Source organism: Drosophila serrata, unplaced genomic scaffold (assembly GCF_035046125.1).
Source record: "Drosophila serrata isolate PLE 108 unplaced genomic scaffold, ASM3504612v1 contig_334, whole genome shotgun sequence".
NCBI classification, from domain to species: Eukaryota; Metazoa; Arthropoda; class Insecta; order Diptera; family Drosophilidae; genus Drosophila; species Drosophila serrata.
The window spans coordinates 969113-992748 of NW_028257232.1; the positions used below are offsets into that span (position 1 = coordinate 969113).

Sequence of the window (23636 nt, forward strand, 5' to 3'; positions counted from 1 at the left end):
TGAAGTTTACATTCCAAGATCGAATCGGAAACATTCGCATTCTTTGAATCGATATATAGTTATTTATATTCAAAGAGATATCTTTATCTATATCTAAGATATCTAGGTATTCTCTATTTCCATTTTCTTTGCCATAATTTGTTTCCCCGTAAAAGGTATCTTCTTACCTGATGTGAAATAGCGGCGACTGCGGCTCCAGTGCCTGCTCCTTGCTCGGCAGATGATTGTTGGGCGTCAGCACCTTGCCGTGATGGGGATGCGGATGCGGATGCGGATGTGGGTGCGGATGCGGATGCGAACCATGAGAGGCATGATGAGCAGCTGCCACAGCGGCAGCCGCTGCATTGGCCACCGCATTGGCTGTATTCCCATTGGGAGTTGGCGGCTGCTGCTGTTGCGCCGTCTGCTGCTGGCCGTGACTGTGACTGGTGTGGATGTGACTGTGACTGTGACTGTGCGAGTGGGTATGCGTGTGCGTGTGACTGTGACTGTGACTGTGACTGGTGCCCGTGGAGTTGCCATTGCTGCTGCTCCCAGCACTGTGGGCATTCTTGATGTAAAGCTTTGGTAGAGTGGGACGCTGGCGCTTCTCGGCCGGCTTCTTGCCGGGAATCGTCTCGATTGGCGGCGGCACCGGCTTGATGTCCTCTTGAATATGGCCATGATGGTAGTGGTTAACCAGGTGATGGTGGTGGTGATGGCCAGGATGGTGGCCACCTCCTCCTCCTCCTCCTCCTCCACTACTGCTGTGCTTGTTCGACTCGAGGCTGCTGTAGTTGTTGTTACCCGAGGTGGAGGCCTGCTGCTGCTGCTGCTGCTGGCCGGGATGCACTGGAGCCCGGATCAGGCTGCAGTAGTTGCCACTGCCGCTGTCCGTGTGATGGGAGCGCAGCGTGGGCGACTCGCAGATGGGCTCGAACCGGGCCAAGCCCTTCGAGAGGGGCGTCAGACCGCGCACATAGTCGTAGATATGATCGATCTCGTTGTACTCCTCGGCGATCTCGTTGCTGCTCAGCGCCTGCTGCTGCTGCTTCGACCAGGAGTCGCAGCTGGCGCTCTTGCGCAGCACGTAGCCACTCTCCGCCAAGCCACTGGCCACGCCCGCCGCCGAGGGCAGCATCACCACCGGCAAGCGTCCGCCGTTGCGGCTGCTGAACTTGGAGTCCTTCTTCTCCTTCTCGCTCAGCTTGAGATCCACGATCTGGAGGCGATCGCGTGCATCCGCCAGCAGGCGCTGGGCCTTGTCCAGGAAGCGTGTGTACTCGATAAAGTGCTGCAGCTGCTCCATGTTCTTGGCCCGCTGCAGCTTGATCTTGGCATTGAGTGGCACTGGCACCAGATCCGTGTCCTTTTGCAGCGGCAGCGCGAAGATCCTGTCGATCTCCACGCAGCCGAGCAGGCGGAGTTCGGGGACAAACGGTTGCTTGAGACCCTTGGGCGCACTGCCATGAACGAGTCTGTGGAGGATAAGAGAAGAAAGGGAAGAAAGGATTAAGAATTACACTCGATCCTCCCAAAATTTACGAGTCCCTCAAACCAAGAACTCACCTTACTATGACCGGCATCCTCTTGAGCAGGAGATTCTTGACGGTGTGCACACCGCTGATGCTGTCCTCGCGGGCAATGGGCGAGAACTTGGCTTTGGTATCGAGTGGCAGATTGATAATCTCGTCCTTGATGTTCCGACACTGCAGGTACTTGCCATTGTCGTTCATGGTGGTCAGCAGCTCGCCGGCATGGATGGTTCGGTTCATTTGCTGGCAGCGAAAGGTCTCGCGGACGAGGACACGGGCATTCCGGCGGCGGGACAGCTCCAGCACAGAGTCAATGCATCGCGTGGAGCGACCGTCCTCGCTGAGGAGCTCGAAGTAGCCGCCATAGGTCTCCGGGATGAGGACCTTAGCACCCACATTCGTAGGCTTGCGTCCCTCCTTGATCTTGATGGGCTGCGCCAGGATCTGGTACTTTTTGCCGGCGCTCAGGAACAGAGCGGTGCTCTGGAGCGACGGCGCCGAAAGGGTGGGCACACCGAGCGCCTGGTGCTGCCCCTTGAGGATCTTGGCCACCGCCGGCAGCGGCTGCTTGGAGAAGTCGCGCAGGTAGACGGGCGTGGCATCGCCGAAGCGGGAGGCGGCCAATATGATTTGGCCATCGGTGGCGGCCATGTCGCGGTTGAAGAACGAGAGCAGCTTGCTGCGCGCCAGTTGCACATTAAATGAGAGTAAGTTTCATTGGACTGGCTGCGGATGCAGCTGCTCCCCGCCGACGGCTCCCTGGTCGCTGTCCAACTCTAGCTCCCTTTCGTCCTCCTCCTCTTCGTCCTGCTGCTCCTCCTCCTCCTGGTTGCAATTAATCTGATCCTCGAGTGCCCGGCGCTTGGCCAGCTCCCGGTGGCGCAACCTCAGCAGCTGGGCACCGCGACTGCAACAGGCGTGCTTGATCTCCTCCTCCACTCCGGTCGTCGCTTGGCCGGGATACAGGTCCTGGTTGTGGTTTCCCTGGTACGTCAGCAGTCGCGTGGATGTCTGCAGTGCGTAGTTGAGATACTGCATTCGGTTCGATTTCCTACTCCTCCGCTGGCCACAGTGTGCGAATTGAGGGGATCCTTGTCGCTGTTTCCTGTTTCCCGTCTCCTATGTTGGCTTTGCCAGTCGATAAGCTTGGCCCCGAGTGGAGTTGAGTTCAGTGGAGTTCAGTGGTGTCCTTTGTCCTGCAAACAAAAATTAGATAAAAGGAGGAGAGATTAATACGAGACTCTGCAACCACCGGAGATGAATAGTTGAAAAAGTACAAAAATAGTTTACAAAAAAAGGTATACACAACTTTGATGCAAAAATTAAGGTTATATTATATGATTGGGGTAATAGTATAGACCTTCAAATACCCTTTGATATACTAAAAAAATACCTAGATTGTAAAGAAATGTGTAGGGGATTTGAAATCCATTAAAATGTTTAAACGCTTTAAATTTCAAAGATTTTAAATCATTCATTAAGAGATATTTATATGGGATTTCATTTTAAACTCCTTTCTTTCCCTTGAAAAATGTAAAATCGAGCAGAAACACACCTTTTGCTACCCATTGGACATTAGGTAAATGAAATGTTGGCTACAAATTTACCATCCCATTTCCCCCTCACACCGTTTCCAGTTCGAAGTTGAAATATTTCCGTGTCCGCAGATCAGCTCTTCAAGTTCTCACACTCGCATCCATTCCGGGGGAGGGATATAACGTACATATTTCTCAGGTATATATTGTGGTATGCATATAGCGATACACCGACAGGGTGTTATTTATGAGGGCCATAAAGTAGGGAAGGAAGCGAAGACTTTAACTGAAGAAATGGCAAAGTGCACAGAATGAAAACGCAGGCTGCAGGCAACGTGCATATACATAGAATATAGACAAGACTGCGACGACGACTCTCTGCGACAATGCCAAACATGCCATTAACAAAAGCGAAGAGCTCTAGGAAGGGGGACTGGACCCATGGAGGACATGGCAACAAACAGTCGGCGGACCAACAAATGGCAAGACATTAAAAGTACTTAAAGGATATTTGCATATTTTATGGCCAAACATAAATGCGGCTGATTACGAGACGTCGTGAAGTGGGAGGTTGCCATTGGCTTGGCAGTGTTGCCAAAACTATAGGGCGACAGAAAGTAGCTAACTTTATGGGTTGTAAATAAGTCCAAAAGAAAACAAAGCAAAGAAAGCCAAACCTTGAATACCTTGACAGTCGTCAAATCCAATTGCCGTTGTTAATAAGATTTCCCAGTCAAGGTATTTAAAACAACTTTAATACATTCTATAAACCAAACAGGTACTTTTACAGGACTTTCTTAAGACTTAATTTTAAAATTGATTTACAAAATGGTTACAAATTTTACTGTAGAACATTTAAATTCTTTAACTCTTACGAAACTTATACATAAAAACTTCTTTTCTAAACCAAAATCTCTTTATAAAATGTCAAATATTCAGTACTCAAATTTAGTTTCAGAATGTATCATAAATAGAAAGTAATTCAAGTTCAAGTCCCTCTGAAATTAAAGCCATTGTATCAACACTGAAGGCTTTGCCAGATTGGGCCATTTGTATGGGGGCTTTTCGGGGTATGTTTGGTAATGGAAATCGAGTGTGTGGTATTTCACTTCACTAAATTAGTTGGCAATTAGCAAAGTGACCGCACCTGCTGTTGCTTCTGCTGCTTCTATTGCTGCCGATTCTCCCTGCCAATTTACCATAGCGTCGCATCCATCTCTAATTGCTTTCCTATTTCGATTTGGAGCGTGGCTTGAAAGCCATAGGAGCCACATACAAATACACATATACATAGATGTGTATAGTAAGAAGGTAACATCGGTTGTGGCCATAAAGAGTCAGCTCATAAAGCATTTAACGAGCCCTGAGGGAGGATGCCAGGCATCGGGGGGCTTTGAAAATAAAATGCATCTGCGCTTATTATTGGGCCATAGACCATGCACTACCCATTAGCTGCAAAAGATTATTAAATGTTTCGTTCAGACTTGGGACTAAAAGTTTAATTGATTTTTTAGTGCCGAAACGAGGGAAGAAACTTTAGTTTTTGGGGATTATTGGCTGGAATAACCTTTGAACTACACAGAGAGCAAAATGTCGATTGTGTGCCTCTAGTCTCGCTTTAGTTTAGTGGATCTGCTTTCCCAATTAATTGCCAGATACAGAGCCTGGCTCAAAACACGGCCGGCAATTAATTTTCACCATGGAAAGTACCTTTTCCTGGTTGGCGGGAAAAACACACACATTTATCCGAGGGGACTTCGAAGGAGAGCGACTGACAGACGGTCTGTCTGACGGACTGACTGACTGACTGAACTGAGTTGGCAATTCTCACGCTCAACGTGGCCGAAAGCCTTTGTAACTTATGTGGAAACGTGACATTTTCTCGGCTACTGGACAAAAATTGATGCCGCTGGAGAGGATTGGTCCAGCATCGGCAATAGTTGGTCCAGAGGCTGCTGCAACTGTCTTGTTTCCTGGCCTCCGAGTACGTGTCTGGATTTTTTCTCTGGTTTTTATTGCGGCTTCTCTCGGCCTGGCTCTTTTTCTGTGTGCTGCTGTTGTGTTTGCTGCTGCTTTTGATGTCACACAATGACACAGTTTTTCACGTGCAGAGCGCTCGTAATTTGTATTTGGCCCCGTCCTGGTCTTCGTCTTGATCTCTCATCGAAAAGTCTTAATTAATTTGCTCTGGAAAGTGGCACAAAAGCAGCTGCAGCTTCAGGGATCCCTCCGCACACTCACAAAAAGTGAGGCTTGTACTTGTAAAAACCCCGAAGAAACTCACTTAATTTATGACTGACACAAGATGACTTGGCATGAAGCCCCACAAAAGGGTTTATGATTATTAATTTTTTCATATTTTTGCTCTCCGTTCTGTTCTGTTTTTTGCGGAATCCTTTTCAACATCCTGTGTGGTGTTGCCTGTTGCTATTTGTTGCCGCCGTTTCCTGTTCCGCCGCCCTCATAAGGGGCCTCAGATGAAAAAAAAACACTTGAGCAAATGAAGCCCCCAAAGAGTCAATATGGCGCGAGAGGGGAGTGATTATGCACACACACTACGTATACTTCATATGCTTATGAAAAATATGTAACCCAAGACGGTTCTGGAGCACATAATGAGATACGCAGCACACACGAAATGTAAAAAAATAAAAAAATATTCAAGAAATGAAGCTGAATTCGTTAAGCAGAAGTTTGTATACCCTTGCAGTTAGCCACATGGATCAAGGGTTCGAATCGATCATAACCGAGCACAAAATGCATTTATCTCAAATTGGGAATCTTTTCTGTTTTGGCTTGTATAAGGAAACCAGCATATTGGGTATTAATATTTAAAATATTAGAATTTGTGCAATGATTGGTTCTTTGGCCTTTGTATACTTCGAAGGATCTCAAAAATATATGTATATTCTTGGTATATTAATACGATATTTTTATATGACCATTTATTCGAAAAATCAAAGCCTAAGAAACCCCATACCTAAGCCAAAAATCAATTAATTTTAATTCGGAAAGATGTCCCATGTTAGTTTTAGTTAGATTAATAAATCTGCATAATGAATTTTTAATTTATAAAAATTAAAATTTTTTGATAAATTTTTGCAAATTTTTACGATGTAACCTGCTAAAAATTTTGAAAAAATTGGTGCAATTTTATTTTCTTTCAAATATGACTAGAAAGATTCGCCTGTTGACGCTGATCAAGAATATATATGATTTATAGGGTCGGAAACGACTCCTTCACATTGTTACAAGCTTCTGACTAAAGCTAAAATATCATTTTTTAGTCCATATTATTTTTATTTTTATATGACAATTTGTCCAATAAATCAAAGTTTAGAAAACTCATTACTTATCCAAAAATTATATAATTTTAATTCGGAAAGCCGCCCTATGTTAGTTTTTATTGGGCTAATAAATCTGCATACTCAAAATAAAATGTAAAAAAATTCATTTTTTTTTTTCATTTTTTTCTGGCAATAATACAATAACATAAAATGTTGGAAAAATTGTCAAAAATTTATGCACTTATTTTAATGCCTAGAAAGATTCGGCTGTTGATGCTGATCAAGAATATATATGATTTATAGGGTCGAAAATGATTCCTTTACTGCATTTCATGCTTCTGAACAAATTTATAATACCCTGTAAGGGTATAAAAACAGAACCAAAGGCAACGGGAACGAAACGGAAAGCTTTAAGTTCGAGAAAATGGAAAGGGAGTCTCAAGGGAATAGGCGACTGAGAAATTCTCTGGAAGAGTTCATAAATAAAATAAATACATTTCTTTTATTGAAATTAAGATATGTGAGGCTTTATAAAGTTAAATTTAAAGAGTAGCTGAGTCCTTTAATTTGGGAAATATATCCCAAATATGTATATATGATATCTTATACTTCATATTATTATATTATATTTTATTTTAATATCTAATATGTCGTACTACTGACTTCCAAAATAATTATTTGTAATTTTGTACATTCTTTTATTTGTACTATTTTTATATATTTTTAGTCTTGAATATAATCTGTAGATTTAGTTTTTTACTTTGTAAGTATCTATCGTAAATCTCTAAATCTTCATTTTTAAACTCTTCCTCCTCTTACAAAAAAAATTCCTGAAAAATAAGTGAGCATTTAAGCTTCTACTTTTGAATATGGCCCAAGCCGAAGCGTATCCCTTTCCTGCTACCCTTTCGGCGTTGGCAAAAAAAGCAGGCAAGTGCGATAAAAGCCACGTCAAAAGGATTAGGGCACACAGCCTGCCCGTGTGTGTGTGTGTGGAAGCGTGTGTAAACAGAAAATGTGTGCACACCAAGGTGTGGGTGGCACGGCTTTTGTTTGTCCCAACAAAAGCAGAAACTAGCAAAAATGTAAGGGAAAAAAATACAAGAAAAATATATATAAAAAAAGAAATATGGCAAGACGAAGTAGTGCAAGAAGAAGTATAAGAAAAAGGAGTGCAAGGAAAAAGGAAAAGTGTAAGGAGCACGACCTGCTTGTAAGGCAAAGAGCTCATAAAAGGAAACACTCACACACACACCAGCGAGTGTGTGTGTTTGTGGCACATTAATCACACTAAAGAGTTCTACAAAATGCAACTCAACGCGACTCGCACAACCAAAGCCAAAAGTTGTAGCCGGGTCGGAGCTGCAGTTGCAGTTGCAGTTGTAGCTGTAGTTGTAGTTGTGGTTGTAGTTGTGGTTGTAATGTTGGTGTAGTTGTTGTCACCACTTTAAGCCGCGGCTTAAAAATCCCGTCCGGACGTCTCGCAAGCGGCTTACAGAGAGCGCGAGCTGAGCTTAGGCGGCAAAAGAATCCGCGTCGTCCGCCAACGCCAACACTTGACGCTGTCCTCCGCTTCACACCACAGGTCCCTCTCTTCTCACGACTTGCTCTTGGTTACAGTGGAGCCTCTTGTGGTAAACATATTTTTCGAGGGAAAAATGTAGATATAGGATAGGGGGATTTTCTGGGAAATTATTGTTGAAAAATATCAGCTTTGAACATTATTTTATGCAATTTGATTCAAAGTTATCTTTATTATTATAGAATTTTGTTTTTAGTTTAATGAGAATCGGGATACTATATAATATAATTAGTTAATATCTTTAAACAGTAAGTTATTATGAACAGTAGGTATCTATGATCATTAAGTATCAATGAACATTAAGTAACTATGATCATTAAGTATGATCATTAACTATGAACACTAATAAACAATGACTTGCAACTTTTGTAACACAACACTTTTCTGAGACTGGGCTGGCAGCAGTCACTTCGTTCCGGGGATGTTTGAACCAGTTGGGAATCATAGATTTAGATGCGCATTGATGCGAGATTTGTTTTGGAAACAAATTTAAGAGTATTTGAATGAAACTATGGGGTTATTCTTGTATATAATATTACTAGAATATAAGTCGGAGTATTACGAATCGGTGGACTATATATATACATATATATAGCTGCCATAGGAACGATAGGAAAATTTTAAGAAAAAAATAGTATAACTTTTCAAGTTTTCATCAGATTTTCATCAAACTTGATATATAGCCATTGTGTATTAATCTAGAATTTTGTGCAAAATGATATAAAAATCGGACTACTATTTCATATAGCTGCCACACAAAACGATTGTTAAAAATATAGCTTTTTGTATACTTTATAAATAAAATTGGTTTTTGAATATTGTGATGAGTTTTAGCTAACTCGTAGTTTAGTTTAAATATTTTTCCAGTAAATTTTTCGAAATCTTTTTAACAAGATAACAAATTTCTTTAAATAAATAGAAATTACCAAGCTACAATTATTATATATAATAAAAAAATTAAATTTTAATTATACGAGAACTAAATTTCAAAATTTTCCAATAATCAATAGATATTAGTATTGCTTTTACTGTACTGCTCAAATATAAATGCAATATTCCTTCCATGGCGACGCTTTTTGTGCCTCGTTTTCTTTATTTGATTCCATTTCCTCCTTTGTCAAGCGCTTTTTTCCCCCATCTTCTTATCCTGTGCGAAAGGAACACCTTCAGCCTCTCTCGGTTCATCCCGATCCCGCACTCCTTACAGAGATCTCTCCTCTTACTCCTTGCTGCCTTCTCAGTTGCCTTATTATGTCGTTCTTAGCACTTTTGATTACTTTTTATCCGCTTTTGGCCGCGGGTTTCATAGCTCACAGCTTTTTGCTTTTGTTTGCTGTTGCTGTAGCTGTAGCTTACATATATCCCTATTCCTATCCCTATCCCTATCCCTGTTCCTATATCCCTACAGTATATCCTCCTTGTTGCCCCCCAAACACTTGGTGTGACTAATGACGTTGCGGACCATGGCGTTTGTTTAGTCTCTGGCCAGAAACCTCATCCCCTTCTTTTGGCCGTGATGTAAATAAATGAAATAATATTCTTTGGCTGTTGTCCCGCCATGAAAAATTAACGCTGACCACTCTTGACTTCTTTTTTTTTTGTTGGTCAGTTTTCGTGGCTATTTTTTTTTGTTTATTTCTGTGTGTTTTTTTATACGCTTTTGGTTTTCTCACTGCGGACAGCTTGGATTTTTGCTTTCATTTGTCAAGTGGCGCTGAAACGGAGGGGGAAATACTCTACAAAGCGTTGGGGATTTGGGGTAATAATCTTTCAAGTATTTGGACTAGAGCTTAAGAAGGATTTACATGTATTTACATATTTATGTAGATTGAAGTGCAGACTTGTTTATTATAATATTTCTATTAACACTTTAAAAATACTTGTGCACCTAGGCAACATTTTCATTTCAAACTAAACCCTTAAACATTTGTAAATAATTTCCATTAGAGTATTAAAACCATCGTTGACTGAAATAAAGAATCCACTTTTCTGAAATTCATTTACTCTATCACAATGAAGAGGAAATAAAACCATGTTCGCAATGGCAAGTGGAAAAGTTTGTTTGCTCAAGCTGTTATTTGAAAAGCATTAATCACATCCATAAAAATTCTTGCTGCTTAACTCGGGGAAAAAGAAGAAGATAAATAGCGCATAAATAGATTTTCCTTCTCCGCCATAGATTGGTATCAATGACGGAAACGGAAAACCAGAACTTGTACCAAAAATAGCAAAATGATTAAATGGAATTACCCAAACCCATTGGCATTACACATTTCCTCTCCCCCTCTCGAAGGTAAATCCAATGAAATAATCGTATTCCAGGGTCAGCTTTTCGATTCAGGGCGAGATATATAAAATATCGCACAAACTCTGGGAGAATACCTATGTGAAACTTGTATGTAAATAATATTGCTTTGTTTCCAATTGTTTTTTACTTTTTTGTTTCTCGCATTGTGAGTGACAAATGTGGCTCAATGTAATGGGTGTTTTTTCTGTGTATGAGAAGTGCCTTGCATGAAAATAAGTTTAATGTAAGTTAAAGGGAAGAATAATGATGAATAAATGAAGAAAAACAACTTAACTGAGAGAAAAAGGTTAATAAAGTAGACGAGTTATGGAATATTATTTATACATTTTTAAGAAATTTTCGTAAGAGTTTAAAATGAGAGCGAGCAGCTTTGTGGCTATCACAGTTTTAATATTGGAAAGATTTGGGCAATCTAAGATATCGATTGGATCTTAAATCGTCTAATAATGTATTACTTTTGCCTGCTTTTTACTTCTCTAAATGAATCATATCTTTAATTTCAAATTTTATTATTATTATATTTTTATGGAACATTTAATGTCTAATGGCTTCTATAACAAAGTTCCTTCTCGGAAATTCAAACTTTTAACGGTCGCAAAAGTCCGCCTTAAACCTTTTCCATATACTTTTGTATATATAGAAATAAATATGTATATGTAGATATATTTGAGTTGATGCCAAATACTTAACAATCGGTGGTCGAGTCGCGCCCAATTCCCCCGATTAATAACCATTGGCAGCGGGGGCAGACAGCGAATCCGAATCTGAATCTGAATCCGAATCAAAATCAAAAGCAATTAAAATGCAAAGCCAGAGTCTCATAGGGTAGAAATGTGTTATTTTTTTATATTTCTCTGTAGAGTGACGTTGATGAGGAGTTGCCCCCGCTGATGAGTATATATTTTTTAGGATGTCGACATGCTTACTAATCACCACAACAAAAAAAAGATACATATGTACATATGTATTTATGAAGAGTGGGAAAGAACCAAAGAGAACTTGTCATCCGTTGGGTTCTCCTTTATTAATCACGATCTGAATGCACAATCAAGTTGGGTTTGGGTTCGGGATCGGTGGCTATAAATGTCTTCTAAGGGGACAGGAAATCGAAACCGAAATGCAACATATTTGGTTCGATATGATCAATATGATCGTCAAAGAACCGTTGGAAGTATCCAAAATGTTCAATGAGCATTGAATGTTTGACTTTAATTTATGCTGCGACCGTTTATTGTTTGCATATTCTTTTGCCCTGACACTTTTCTTCGTTCTTTTCTTTTTTACTGTTCTTTTTCTGGGTATTTTCTTCTATTTGTTGTTGTTTGGTTTCTTCCGAAAGCAATGAAAGTTTTTTTTTGGTGTTTGTAAAAGGGAAATCCCTTTTTTGGGATAGGCTACGTTTTTAACCATTTTTCTTCAGCTTTTGGGTTGGGCTACCATCCATCCATCCCGACGACCATCCTCTCTATTGACCCAGAAAATGAAATACAATAAGAAAATGTTGCGCCCGCCTATTTTTTCTGTTACTTTTCTGTTGTTTGTAAGTGAAATTTTTGAAAAACTCTCAACTTTATCGGCTAAAATGTGTCTTTCGAAGATGTGTTTTCCATGCGTTGGCGTTGACTGATGGGAAAAGTTGGGCTAAGACCGGGCCAAGAGGGGCAGACATTGGCATTAAGTTGTCAGCTGCAATCTCCTCTAATGAAACCGATATTGAATGGCTTAATAGATCTTTCCTAAGGTGCATGAAAATTGTTGTCAGGGAAAGTATTAATTATGCTAAAGAGGTTCTCACAATTATTTGGGAAGTGTAATTAATAGTTGAAAAACTTTTGGGAGGGTTATCTTTAAAGGTTTCTTATAAAGAAAATTATAATAATATTACACAAAAAATATAACAAAAATATTCATACCATTTTTTCGGTAAACCGTTTTGTAATGGCTAGAAATTAATTTATTTTAATGATGTAAGTCTTTTAATCATTACAGTAATAATTAAAGTAAATCGCATTTAGTCAGAACATTTAAGAAAAATAATTTTAGATACTTCATAAAGCATTTCTTGAATTCTTTGTATTTATTTAGTGATATTAAAACAATTTAAATAAAAAGCTGAATGTATAAATGAAATACATTTTATGCACAATCTTGAAGAAATGATTTATTCATTTAAAAGCTTCCCCGCTTTGCATATTTTAAGCAAACAAAGGCCTAAATAATTAAATAACCGAATACAAATTAAATTGAAATGCAAATGCATATACTAAGCAATCATTAACAATCAATAAGTTAAGTAACTTTATTATAAACAAATATACAACCATTTCTGGAGACATATTACAACACTCATAAGACCTTCCGGCTTCCCCCAAACCCAAAGTGACCCCATTTCGTCAAACCTCGAATCGATTACATCTTCTCTTCCCCCCAAAAAATACCCAAAACTGAAATCTAATTCACCGATCAGTAATTATGTGACATTCATTGGAAGCTCAACAGAAAAAAGGCCACAAACACTTTATTAATATCCGATATTTAACCCAATTTCTAGAGCATGACGCTAATTGTGTTTTAAATATTATTTGCTACCGCAAAAAAAGCTCACCTTCTGCTCCACAAAAAAATATACAATAAAAAATCCAAACAGAAATCCACAAAATTTGCCGTTAAGTTAACACTATCTTTTTTTTATTTTGTTAAAAATCAATTAACACGCACACTTTGCAGCTTCTCGGCCCTCTTTTCTATTTGCCTTCTGCACACACTTTGTATTCGCAAGTATTTCGTAATATTTTCTTTCTTTCACAACTGTGTAGAAATTTCTTTTTTGCACAAAGAATTTTTACTTTCACGCTGTGACGAAACCCGAGGAGATGTGTATTTATTTTTTCTCCTCCAGCACTATAGAAATTTGCATAAAAAACGAAACGATGATCAAACGCGCGCAGCTCGTCAGCTCAAGAAAAATCTCGCGTGGGTCGTCTGCGCACGCGCACAGTATCTTAAGCTCGGCTCGCAAAGTATTTATTTATTTCGTGTTGTTGGTTGTTGTTTTTTGTTGTTTGGTTTTATATAGATTTCGTTGTATGATTCTGAGAGCCGAACTGATCGAGGATCGCGTTGGTAACCGGACCGGTCGGAGCGACGAGCTCCAAGCTAATGAAAAGCCGAAGTTCTGGCCAAGTTGAGTGGCCAGAACGCAGCTGGCGTCGCTGTTGGCGTCGACGTCGCTGTTAAGTGGCTGCGACTTAACAGTGCTATGTTAAACCGGTCCAGTACGCACACACACACATACTGGTGTATGTGTTTACACTGGGGAAAATTTGATAAATATTCAGTGGCGATTGAGAACCTTCTTTTGTTAACTTTTATACTTTTAAGTTATAAAAAAATGTATGATTTTCATTTAAATGTGGAAATTAGTTTCTAAAAAATATGGATTTTAATTAAATATTTATACAGAATTAATTAAAATAAATAATAGTATTAAGAAAGCATTAATTTGGTTAAAATATAATCATAACTCTTTCTTTTCAGCCAAATAATATATAAAGGAAGTACAAAAATGATGTCAGGGTAAGTTTTTAACTATTGATATATTATTTTTTAATTATTCAACATTATTATAATTATTTATATACTTTCTTAAATCACTAATTAGTATTCGACAAATTTGTTATTTAGAAGGGAAATACTTTGTGTAGAACAGATCACCTTTAAAAATCAAATAAAAAATATGAGTTATAGTAAAAAATATATATTTAAATCCTCAAATTTTCTCCCTGTGCATTTACGCTGGGCCATGTACTTTTTTCTTTACCATCTCCCGCTTTGTTTTGGGCTCTAATTTCTAAGCAAACAAACACTGGAGACGACGGTGAGAGAGATTCGAGATTTCGGGATTCGGGAAACGAGAGATTCCCTCAGATAAACAGGCAAACAGTTGTTTAATAGTTTTCCTTTGAATTCTCGAGCATTTTTATGTGGCTGCTGGTCGTTTGATTTGTTTGCTGAGAAATGCGACTCGACTCCTCTCCCCTCCTTTGGGTTTTGGGTTTTGTTAGCAGGTATTTAAGTTTCATTAACATTTCGTTCTCGTTTGCCGAAAGAAATGTCTGTGTCACCTTTAATACGTATGCCAGGTCTTTGTGTGTGGTGCGTGTGAATTTTTTATGGTTCATTAAAATTAAAAGCAGAGCTCGGCTTGCCTTATTTTCTTTTTTGTCGTAGTTTATTTATAGCGGCAGATTGGCAGGGGAAATGAGCCAAAGACCGGCGACTGTGGGAGATTCTTAGTCGAGGCAATGAACTTGCGTCTCTGTAATGCAGGCTAAGGAGAAATATCTGCCAATTTCTGTGCGGAAAATGCCAAGAAGAAACTGTCACAGACATGATTTACGACAAGTAAACTTTAGAATATTCAATCACACATACACACACAACACACTCTTTCGCCGGCATTAAAAAACCTTTCAAAATGCCGCAAGGCCAAAGCCATCAAAAGATCCATAAAAAAGGCAGGCAAAGCATGAAATATGAGCACAAATTATGAACAGACATCACGTCAAAGGATTAACAAGACCGAAAAATACAAATATATCTTGTATATATATATATAAAGAACTCTGGCGGATTTCAAGGAAGTCAGTCTTGGTCGTCCAACGTCCATCAGAAGGGTCCAAAGGGTTCGATAAAAATCTAACAAAGTTTTGCCTTTTCGCTTGGCGCGTTAAATGGTCAACACCCATTCGCTTTAAAGGGCCGTCTTTTGAAGTCTGTGCTTAAAATGCAGATTATGTGCGTTGATTAAATATTGTTTTTTAATTTCTTGGCAGCGGCCACAGGCATTAAAAATGCACGGGCGTGTGGGAAATGCATAGGAAAAGATTTGATTTGATGTTGTTTCGTACTAAAATTATTATTCTCATCACGTTAAGCTGAATAATAAAAAGAAAACATGTATAGGAAAAGAAAAGATTAAATATTGAGAGGGGGAAGTATGAATAGGTGTGGTTCTTATCAGCTTGCAAGTTCGTTGCCTGAGTCTTTCGTTTTTTTTCCACATTATCAGGGCAAGTTCGTTGCCTGAGTCTTTCGTTATCAGCTCTGTGGAAATCGGTCGATATAACGGTCAAAGGGGGCGCATTTATCAGGAAACTGCTTCTTCTGGCAGAAGATTTGCATAAGACACTGCATACCATAAATCTTTGCCTTTGTGCGTGCGCCAATTCTGCGAGCAGCAACCCACACACCACACACCACACACACCACACACTCTACACACTCTACACACACTCACTCTCCAGATCATCTTGGAACCACTCATGCAAATGAAGCTAAAATTAGCTGCAACTTTTGTTAGGCTCCAGTGACTCCTCTTGCACTTTTTTGTCTCAGTTTCGTCTCTTGCCTTGTTTTATTTTATTTTATTTCATTTCTGCCTCAAGTTTTGAGCGCAGGCTGCCTTTCTTTGGAAAGCTTGTGTCCGCCCGGCTGATTGATTGCCCGAGATGCAGATGCGGGCTGGGCCAGAGTTGGGATTGGGTCTGGAACTCGGACCGGGTCTTCCCCGGGTCTTCCCTGAACCGGCCACTCCACCGTGCGGGCTTAACCTTTGTGCCCCCTTTTCCCCCCTCCCTGCCTTTATTTCTACTTGGGTCTCTGCTTTACATTTGTCTGCCGACTTGACTCGGCCTGGCTCTTTGAATTTTACGCTTAATTTGGCTTTGATTGATGTTTTAGCGTTTGATTCATACGAAAAGTTAGTTAGTGCGGCGGCGGTTCACTGAACCTGACAGTTGCAGTAGTTCAGAGAGGGTGGATTGAAAAGTTATTAAGTAAATATGAAAATACACAAGTAAAATCAGGGAATGTCAAGAGCATCGTTCAAAAAGGTAATAAAATATATGAAATTATTTAGTAAAAAGAAAAAGGTATCAAAATATACAAAATAGTATATAAAAAATATATTTATAAGTACCATTCGGTACCTTATTTATACTTTCCAAAAAAGTGCTACAACCCTCGACCTTAAATATTTATTTTTCATAACTCTTATCGAACATTCCCCTCACTTCCTCAACTTGCATTTCTTTTTTTTTGGGCTGCCTATCACCTGGTATCTCCTGGGTATTTACCTGTCTGCCACCACCTGTATCGCCCCTCCTCCGCACCTCCTCCCCTGTGTGGAACCACCACCATATTTACCCAAAAGAACACACACATTCGTCAAGCAAACAGCTGACCCACTTAGCCGCCGCTGGAACTGTTGACTGCCCTTTTGTGATTTGGACACTCTGGTTGGAAAGCAATTAATTACATTACAACGTGTCCAGCTAGGTACCACCAAACACACACTCTACACACACCACAATGAAATTGTTAACAGCTGAAGAGAGCCAAGAAGGCAGCGTCAATCAATCAGCAAAAGCGTTTGGGAAACAGTCAATGGCCTCTGTCCGAGAACCAGAAGTCAAAGTCAAAGAATGGGGAAATACCAACAGGGTCTTAAAGGGGGGAAGGGAATGGGAACTCCGACTGGGACTCTTCTATATGTATATATATATATATATATATATATATCGGAATCGATTCCGCAACTTCACGCTACGGGTGCCATTATCATTATTTATTTGGTGCGACAACGTTTCGCCACCAATTAGGGCGAGAAACGCGAACATTTTTCATTCGCCATGGCTCAAAGGCAGGCCAAAATGGCAGGAATGGCTGAAAGTTGCCAATTTGGCTTTCGTTTTCGGTTCACTTATGGCCATGGGTGAAAAGTTCTCAGGCGACTTTCGGTTCTTGAAGAGTTAGGAGTGTTACAGTGAGGACTCGAAAAATGTGCACATGAAACCATAAACAAAGTCTTGTAAACATTAAGCAGAAGTGGAATAAATTTATTCTGTGTTTAACAAAGTCTTGGAATTGAATTTAATTGAATAATTAATAATTTTCACACCCGTTTCGTAATTTGATAAAGTTATTTACCTTAAAGTTTTATACATAAAATGCTCTCTACATTTATTACCCTATTTAATTAATTCCAACACTCTGGAGATATTCAATTACTAGAGCACTGCCTGTAGCAGTTAGCAGATAGCAGCTTCTATCACCAGGCCTTAATAGGGCTCCAAGTTCAACTGGCAGCCAGGGAGCATTCACTGAAACTGGCTCAAAACAATGCCCTGTTATGGATCCCCTTAACAAGGATGATGGCTCCCAGCCAGCGGCAGTTGGATTCCATATTCAAATGCGAGCAAACATGCACAGCATCCGCATCCTACATACAAACGGAAAACGAAACAGCAACCAAGGGCAGCTCCGCCGAATAAAAAGCAACAAGAAAACAAGAAGAAAATCCCCCCAAAAAAGGGGGGGAAAAACACAGGCGAAAAAACGACTTTCGGCATCACGTTTCACGAATTCGCAGCAGAACACGGCTCCGACTTCTGGCACATTAAAAGAAAACAAAAGCAGCCCAAAGCTGCAGCGAAAAAAGATTGAAATAAACACGGCTGAGAGCCAAAGCAATAAGTAAAAGTTGCTGCCAAAACGAAGAACGCGGCCCAGAAGAAGCCCCAAGAAGCTGCAGCCTCAGCAGCAATCTTTGTAATGTATGCTCCTCGATGCGATTCATTGTTCGACTCCTACTCCTGCTCCTCCTCCGACTCCAGACTCCGAAGTGTAACTCCTCCACCGCCCCCACAATATCCTGTCTAAGCTGCTCCCTTCTCCCAAGCCCCCCAAATCCCCGGTCATCCCCTTCGTGATCAACGGCTCTGCACGCGCTCACGTTTGGGAGCATCAAGAGCAGCGAAATATTGGTGGAAAATTGGAAATAGAGGCAGGGAAAACTAGGATCTAGAAGGGTTTTCGACTAGCCAAAGCCCTTAGAAATTGGAATATTTTAGTTATCAAGAAATTAATGACTCATTTGGCAAATAGTTTTATGGTTCGCACTTATAAATCCAAAGGGTTTTCTACGATTTAAAAGATTTTACTTGCCTGAAACCTACAGTGTTTTTTAAAGGTTTTTCTTTACCTATATTTCTTTCAGTGCTCATCATCACCTACAAAAGCTGGGAAAACAGAAAAACTCGGTTGCAAAAGGGATAAGAAAATGCAATCAATTGAAATTCGCATTTAAAATCCCTGAGCAAAGAGCATTCCCTCAGCGACATTTGCTTGCCAGGATTTTCCATTTTAATTTCTCGGCCGGATAAAGTGAAAATTCGTTGTCGGTTCTAGCGGGTGCTCGTTTTCCCTCGCTTTTCGCCAGGCTTTCCTTTTGCAGTTACCCACGTACATATCTATTCACTTTTTCGTCGCCTTCAATTGACATTTTGGCAGAGCCATGCGCTTCCTTTTCCCTTTTGCTAATTTATAGCTGCCACATGTAGTATGTGTACTAAAAGGGTTCCTTTTCTTTTCTTTTTCAATTTTGTTTGGGTCTCCTTCTTTATTATTTTTCTGAAGATGCAGCTACTGGGTGCAACTGCAGTTGCATTCTTATCGAAACCGCACAATCAGCAAAGGAGAAAAAAAGGGAAAAAGCCAATCACTGGGGATGTTGATGATGATGCAGATGATGATGATGATGTGGTTGCAGTTGCAGTTGCAGTGGCAACAGCAGTGGCTGCTGCGGATGAGTGCAAAAGTTACAATTTCAAAACAAATAAATTCATGCCGAGGGCCAAAAAGGGCAGCCCCAAATGGTCCAAGGAGACGCTCGTTTCGCCCCAAAGCCAAACAAATCAAGGAGCGACCCTCGCTCGACTCAACTCGATTCGACTCTCTTTTCCGCCTGCAGTTAAAAAGCAAATGGGGCTTGACTTCAATTGTTCTGCTCAAGGAAAGGCAGAACAAAAAGTTTATATATATACATATATAAAGAGTATAAAAAAGCATCAGCAATTATTTTTTGACTCGCTCGAACACAAACGCCAAAGGTTTTTGTCCTTTTTCTTGGTATGCACTTTAAATAAACGGCGTTTTTAAAGGGGTTTCGGGGAAAACTTTTAGCCCAGAAAAGTGTGAGCTCAAAAGAAAGGAATTTATAATTAAATTTAAAGTAAAGCTGGAATCATTCAATTATTTTGACAATAAAGTCCCACAAATAGTTTATACAAAAATATATTCTTAATATAGTTTTATGCTATTAAAAAGCTAAAGTTACATTAAATACTTATAAAGTATTTAAACAAATTGTGTGTGTTAAATATAATCACATTAATTAAATACTTGTTTAATAATTAATTCAATATTTAAATAATTTCTTATTCGATTTATTGATGCTTCTGTTAAAGTTTTAATGACAGTTTTTCTAGCAGTTTTTATAGTGTTTGTCAGAGACAGTTTTTATAGTGATTTTTTTAGGACTATTTTCGGGGATATTTTTTTTGTGACACGATTTATTTTTTGGTGATTTTTTCAAGCCATGAATATTTTTTTATTATACACGAAAACTTGCATGACTAGGGGGCACGTTTTTCACGCTCCCTTGTTTTTTCAGGAGCTGAAAAAGTGATGAAGTTGCCATAAAAAGTAGTGTTTTGTATTTTATATATTAAATATTTGAATATCTTTTCTCCCTGTGTAGACAGTTTGCTCTTTTTAGGAGCACATCAGCTCGGCAGCAGCTCAGCTACAATAATAATCCCGCTGCTGGTTCTGTCTGTTGGCCATTTGTTTGCTCATTTGCTTATTTGCATGGAAGCAATGGCAATGGCTTTTCAGTGTCGTGTTCTTATGGCCCCCTTGGCTTATGTGCGGCTTCCTGGCGTGGAAACTCCTCTCCTATCCGGAATCCATATGCATGTTTTGATTTCGTTTTCAATTTCAGTTTCATTTGTGGGACTTCGGCAGGCTGCTCCTCTGTTCCTGTCCCCGTCCATGTCCCCAGCAGCATGCAATTGTTCTCCTCTTGTCTATTTATATTTGTTTTTCTGCCGATCTCAAAGTCGGAACATTGAACTTATACCACTGGCCATTGGGGGAGAAAACAAAAAGTAAAATAAATATATATATTCAAATGGATATATACATATATGTATATAGTTCCCATGACATGCAAGCATTCAAATAAAGGTTTTGCTGTCCTGTTTGGGTCCTTTTGGCTTTTGTCCCCAGCTGTTGGCTTTGTTTGCTTGGCTTTTAAGGTTTTCCTTTTTTGTTTTACTTTTTGTCAGCTTCGGATACGCCCATTTAACGCCCACATTTACCTTTTGTTTAAGCTGCCGAAACTTTCGATGCAACTTGGCGAAAAGGGAATACTTGGCTTATGCTCAGGGGGAAAGCGTGGCCAAAAAAACAATAGGGTTTTTGTAGTCTTTAAAAGACCTTGATAATCTCTTCTAAATTAAACTAATATTGAAAAAACACAGAATCATATTTAGGTACATTGTTGGAAAATGAACTATTTTATAAACTTATTAATGCTGAATAAGGATATGATTTTAGGTATATCTTTTTATTCTCTCTATAAACCCTTGAAACCTCTCCTCATCTGTAATAAATATAATTTAAATCTAATCAAATTTAGCCCAGCTAAGGCCAAGTATTTAACCTTGAACTTGGCCAGCCTGAGATAGAGGATAGAGAAGCCCCTCGATCGGTTGGCATCTGGTCTGGTCTGGTCTTGTCGGCCAAGGCAAGGTCAGCTAAGCAAATTCGAATTGCGAATAGCGAAATAACTAAGCCAAACCAGTCAGTCGGCGGCGGAGCACCCACTGCAGGGCTGGCCTGAACAAAGCTTAGACTAACGTAATTTAATAAAACGTTTAGCCGATTAGATACGTTCGCTGTGTGCACTAAAATGTATCCATTAGATACGCTATCTGGGCCCGGACTCTCCTCGCAGATTCTGGCTTACTCGGCAGCGGCGGCGGCTGCAGTTTGTGGCAAGTGCAACGAACGATCCGCGCAGCCAAAGTGGCAGCAGCAAAAGTGGCAGCAGCTGCACTTGCCGAAGCCCCCAAAACGCTAACGAGACTTTGGCCACGCTCGCCGTTTCGGCCAAGTACGGTCTTGGGCTTGGGCTTAGGTCTGAGACACTCGAAAAAATTATAGATAACTTTTGGGTATGAAATTTATATATATTTATACATAAATTATTTAGGAGAAATCAGATTAAAATCAAATTCTTTTGAAAACATGAATTTGTTGGTATTAAAAAGCATCTTGATATATTTTTCTCCAAGTGCAGGACGCTCCCTTTAACCGCGAGACGATTTTACTTTTAGCCCGGCTTTAACTGCGACTGCGACTGGCGGCTCTTACTCTTAGCTCTTGGCCATGGTAAATCTGCGCTGCCAATCGCTAAAATTATTGCGCTCAATCTTTGTTATTAGATTAACTTCTATTTTGTTTTCCTATTTGACTTTGCCATAAAAGCGAATCGAGCCAGCCAGTCGGCCTTTAGCTGCTGTAACTACCAAAAAGGGTATTTATGACTTGGTCGTAATGTTTGCTGCCCCTCCAAGAAAAGGGAAAGGAAAAAGGGGCACGAAATTGGATGCAGCTTGGGTATTGCCACTGATTGGACTATGACGGGGCACAATTGGTGGAAAGATGGGACTAATGATGTTTACGTTTTGAAATATGATAACAGTGTGTTTGTCTTCCCAAAAACCCTTTCAATTTTTCAGGATAAACAAAGGATGTTCTTACCTAAGGGTTAGGAAATGGAAAAAACTGAGTTAATATTAATTTTAGGCTTTTAGCTCTTTGGATCAGCATCATTAGCATTTTTATCGTTTGTTATTTTGTTCAAAATGCATTTTGTTATCTATTTTTCTGCATTTAATATTCAGTTTCAAATTGTTGTATATTTATCTTTAGTTTCGTTTTCGTTTTCATGGCATTTCCATATACATATATATAAAACTCCTATTAATATGCAATCGTGCAATCTCTATTAGCATTCCAATGGCAATTACATTGCAATTATGGCCAAATCCATTTACAGTTTAAATTCAAACTCATGCCAAGTCAGAGTCTAATTATAATTTCATTGCAGTTTCAATTCGATTTTGTTCAAATTAATATCTGGCTTTTAGTTGCAGTTATTTGTGAGCTCATTATGTCGTGGAATATCGTTTTAATGGTATTTGCATAATGCAAATTTACCAGCAAAAGTCTGGGATAACAATTAATAGAGAGGAAAGGGAATTTGCAGTTCGTTTTTGGCCAATAAAGTGAGCTTAACTTTCCTGTTATCTGCTGATGCTGCTGCTGCCGTTGTCTTGGCCATTTGAAAACTGAAAGTGCGCCCGGTCAGCGTCTCGAAGCGAGAGGGCCACGGGTCTTGGTTAGCCATAGCCGAGCCATAGTCCACAGTCTGAGCCATGGTCCGAGCCGAAAGTCTATAGGAACAGCCAAGGAAATGGCCATTGCATTAGCCATGCCCAAGACCTCTCTCCCGGCTCTTCTTGGCTTCATTTGTTTTTACTGCCTGGCATTTTGTAGCTCCGCTCTGCTCTGCGGTTTCTGCTGTCCATTTTTCCCCTCGATGCTTTTGGCCATCTTCTGCTGGCTTCCTCTTGGTCCCGGCTTTATCAGTCTCTGCCTGTTTTGGGGCTTTTAAATTGGTTTTGGCCGGACTCACTGCTTGCCAAACTTGTGGCGCATCAATTGCAATTGGCAATTCCACTTGGCAGTCGCCAAGTCGCGCTATTCTACATAACATAACATTTGCGGCATTTAGAAAGGCCAACAACCAGCCAACTTTCCTTTGTTACTCTTCTGATGCAACTTTCATTGCAAGCTGCCTTACGTCATTAGCTCAGTTCTGGAGTATAATTTCTGGTTACAATTCCCACAAAAATATATATGTATATGATTCACCACGATGTCTCTAATTAGAAAGAAAGCTGCCTAATGAATCTCTGGCGAGGGAACTTTTCTTTCTTTCTGCAAAAAACAAGAAAAGATCTGAAGCAGAACATAAGTTGTCATGGAGAGAAAAGTTGGTGACTTTTTCTTATAGTTTTTCTTAGGTAATTTGTGAGTACTTCTCTCCGTGAAAGATTGCCTCCATATAAATTAGGAAAGTAAAGAGTACAGCTTCTTCTATATTTAATCATTAACAGAAGGGTTTCACGTTCCATTTCTTATAAAAACTTGATAATTCAATTCATATTTCGCAGAGGAATTAAATAATATAACCCCTAAAGTTATCAATTTCTCCAGTTAGCAGACACAAAACTATTACCTTTTCAATTAAAGATGACACAAAATGCCACCGATTCTGTTACGAAATAATACCACAATGAAGGTAATATTTTTCGTTCTGTGCGGTATGTGTGCGTGTGACAAGTGCGGCGTAATTGAAAGAAATTAAAAAAGAGCGGGGGGAAAAAAGGTTAAAAAAAGGTAAAACCATTCGCAAAGTCGACGGCGGCGACAACA

The 23636-nt window shown here is 39.8% G+C and overlaps 1 protein-coding gene and 1 long non-coding RNA gene across 2 annotated transcripts in view; one reads left to right on the plus strand and one right to left on the minus strand.

The window, feature by feature from the left end:
• The window catches only part of LOC147642902 (uncharacterized), a 76179-nt gene that overhangs the window by 6462 nt on the left and 46081 nt on the right, over positions 1-23636 (plus strand). The window contains exon 2 of the long non-coding RNA XR_015272804.1: positions 13764-13802. This is a non-coding gene — a long non-coding RNA (uncharacterized LOC147642902). The remainder of the gene's footprint in view (positions 1-13763; positions 13803-23636) is intronic.
• The window catches only part of sano (CABIT domain-containing protein serrano), a 102569-nt gene that overhangs the window by 3356 nt on the left and 75577 nt on the right, over positions 1-23636 (minus strand). The window contains exons 5-6 of the mRNA XM_020952396.2: positions 1549-2710; positions 168-1457 (exon numbers count right to left, since the gene is read on the minus strand). Of these exons, the coding sequence (XP_020808055.2) occupies positions 168-1457; positions 1549-2165 (1907 nt within the window). The 5' untranslated portion in view covers positions 2166-2710. The remainder of the gene's footprint in view (positions 1-167; positions 1458-1548; positions 2711-23636) is intronic.